A 2,973-nucleotide genomic window follows, 5' to 3' on the forward strand; every position below is an offset into this window, starting at 1 on the left:
TTAATCTTTTGTTCTTTCAAAGCTATTTTTACCATCTAAGAATTAAAATAATATCAAAATGATAATTTTATACCATAAATCAAATTATGTCATAACTATTTTTACCTTATTTTTATTTTCACGAAATATTTATTCCATTTCTCTTTCATTATGCAAATTATGTCACCGGCAAGTTATTTTTTTTGAAAAATTATAATTTGGTATTTTTTAAAATTAATGAGGGTAAAATTATCTTTTTAATAGTACCATGTCATCAAATTAATGAAAATATGAATGATTGACTAATGGCTAGACTTATATGTCTAATAAAAAATATTATTTTGAGATAGAGTGTTTATTTTGAAAATTGATTAACTCGCGTGTAATTATGATCAAAAATTGAAGGGTTTATTTATTTTAACCTAATATAAATGTGGTCTTTTTTTTTTGAATGAAACATAAATGTGGTCTTATCCTTCATTTTTATTGTTCTCCCTTTTAATTTTTGGAGAAATATAGATATATAACTAATAAATTAGACTTTGTATTGAATAAGTATATACTTTTAATCGAAAGTAATAAAGAGCTCAAATTTGGAATCTTGCCCAGTTTAACCTTGTATTCAAAAGAGTAAAACTTTTACTGCAATTATTTTAAAGTGAATTATAGCTTAACTAAATCATTAATTTTTATGTTTTAAGTTTTTCATCTTTATTTTATTAGATAGATATTTTTTGAATGACATGCTTGTAATATAATAGAAAATTTATTAGTTTTAATTGAAATATATATATTATATTCATTTTTATTTATAATACTTGATAAATATTTTTTTTTGTGTTAAATTTGATAAAAATTTAGTTCATGCTTAAATTACAGATAAAATATTCTTAATTCAATGTTAACCTAACCAGGCTCACATATATCTTCAAAAAGAATTTGAATTATGAAAAAACAGAATATCGGAACTTTTTCACTTTTGATAGTTTAATTTTAACAGAATAGTTTATGCTTTATTTATTCTGAATTTTGCAACTTTTTTTTCGTATTCAAATTATTTTTCAAATAATACCTTTGGCATTTTTTATCGTTGAAAATCGTCACTTAACCGTTTTAAAAAAACAAATATATTAAAAAGAAAGGAAAAAAGGGGTAAAAACCAAAGTCGGACTCGGTAACGTTTCTCTTCTCGTCTCTTCTGAGAGTGTATATTGGTTGTGTCGTGTTGTGAAAGAAAAAGAAAAATGGCGGAATCATCGTCAGCGCCAGCGCCAGCAGCAGCGGCAAAATCGGACGCGGAGACTGAAGAATTGCTGGATCGAATGTTGACTAGGTTAGCTCTCTGCGATGACTCCAAACTCCAAGCCTTGCTCTCCAAGCTCCTCCCTCTCACCATTTCTTCTCTTTCCTCTTCTTCGCAACTCGTCCGCAACAAGGTTACAATAATTCTCCTCTTTTTTTAATCCTTTTGTTTCTTATCTTTGAATTATCCTTTAATTATTTTTTGCTTGTGCTTTCGGCGGTTCTTATTATTATTATTATTATTATTGTTGTTGTTGTTGTTTTTAAATTTGAGACTTGGAGGTTAGAATTATATGAAAGTAATAACTATTCGATTTTTTTTTTAAATTTAAGTTATATATTGTTGTGGAATTTAATAATATCAACTATCGAATAGTACTAAATTTTGGTGGATATAGTTTGGTACACTTCTTTGCTGGACAAATGTTATTCATTTTGATAACTTTATGTAGTGATTCAATGCTAGGAAATATTGGTTAAGACATTTCTTTAACTCCGGTGCAGATGAGTAGGTATCTATATGACTATATCTGCATCTGGTTTGAATTACTATAATTCTTTGAATTTGTGGTTTCTTTACATAGTTTATTTGTAAGGTGCAGTGCGGGTGAGTGCTTGATTTAGTGAATGTTTCTGATAGTATTATTTGGTAGGATTCTTCGTTGCCCATTACAAAGAAGCTTGGAGAAGTTTTTTTGTAGTTTAATTGCCAAATATATCTGATTACAGCTTGTTATTTTGTTAGTCTGATGTGGCTAGAAGATGAGTAACTGACCAAACATCTTGCTTAACTCCTTGGGCGTGGCTTCTTCATGGCTTGTGGAATCTAAGTGGATCATGGTCTAGGGTATTGCTAAATTTTGGGGATTTAGGATTCAAAGGCATAGGAATAAAGTGTTAGTATGATATGGTTTAAATAGGTTTGGAGTTGAATTCTCTGAGCTCCTTCTCTTTTTTTTCATGAAAGACATATACAGAATTTTGAATTCATTGATCTTGTAAATGTTTGTGAACAATTATTGCAGACATGTTGGAAAGGCTTATTATTGAAGTTATGCAAATTTGAAGACTTATTCTGTTTTCCTCAATTTTCTTGTAGAGGACGGACTCATTGTCTCTATTTTACTTCTGTGCTTTATTTTTGTACTTTCTCTCACTAGAAAGTGCAACATGTTAATTCTTCTATTCTCATGATTCTTTGTTGTCAGTGGGTACTCTATCCAATTCCAATCACATTACAGTTATTTACTTAGAAGAAGAAACATAAGTTTATGAACGGACCGTGATGCATAAAACTCAATAAACAGAAAATGTAATAATAACCTAAGGTTTTCAATGAAAGAAACATGAAGTTATGACTTGAAAGCAACCGATAGAGCCTATTCATGCTCCCAACTAAGAGTTTCCAGAATTGAACATGTGCCAAATTAAGGCTTGGGCACTAGAACCAACCTTAGCACGACTTCTAACCACATTTGGAGGCTGCCACTGTGTGCTTCATTAAACATTCTGATCTTTCCTTTTATTTTTCTGGTTTATTATCACTTAGTTGCACAGTTTTTCACCGGAGAGACTTACATGCATCCATCATTTCCATGCTATCTATTGTTTGATGTATATACTTTGTTGTCTGCTTTATGCTACAAGGATCTGCCTTTGCCGAATATTTTAGGTATCATACTTCCCCCCCCC

At 29.8% G+C, this 2,973-nt stretch overlaps 1 protein-coding gene across 1 annotated transcript in view; it reads left to right on the plus strand.

Moving 5' to 3' along the window:
- Nucleotides 1,127-2,973, plus strand: part of LOC18590038 (proteasome-associated protein ECM29 homolog) — a 27,945-nt gene continuing 26,098 nt past the window's right edge. Inside the window, exon 1 of the mRNA XM_007015311.2 lies at nucleotides 1,127-1,415. Coding sequence (XP_007015373.2) covers nucleotides 1,224-1,415 — 192 coding nt within the window. The 5' untranslated portion in view covers nucleotides 1,127-1,223. The remainder of the gene's footprint in view (nucleotides 1,416-2,973) is intronic.

The sequence above is a fragment of the Theobroma cacao genome, chromosome 9, assembly GCF_000208745.1.
Source record: "Theobroma cacao cultivar B97-61/B2 chromosome 9, Criollo_cocoa_genome_V2, whole genome shotgun sequence".
Classification (NCBI taxonomy): Eukaryota; Viridiplantae; Streptophyta; class Magnoliopsida; order Malvales; family Malvaceae; genus Theobroma; species Theobroma cacao.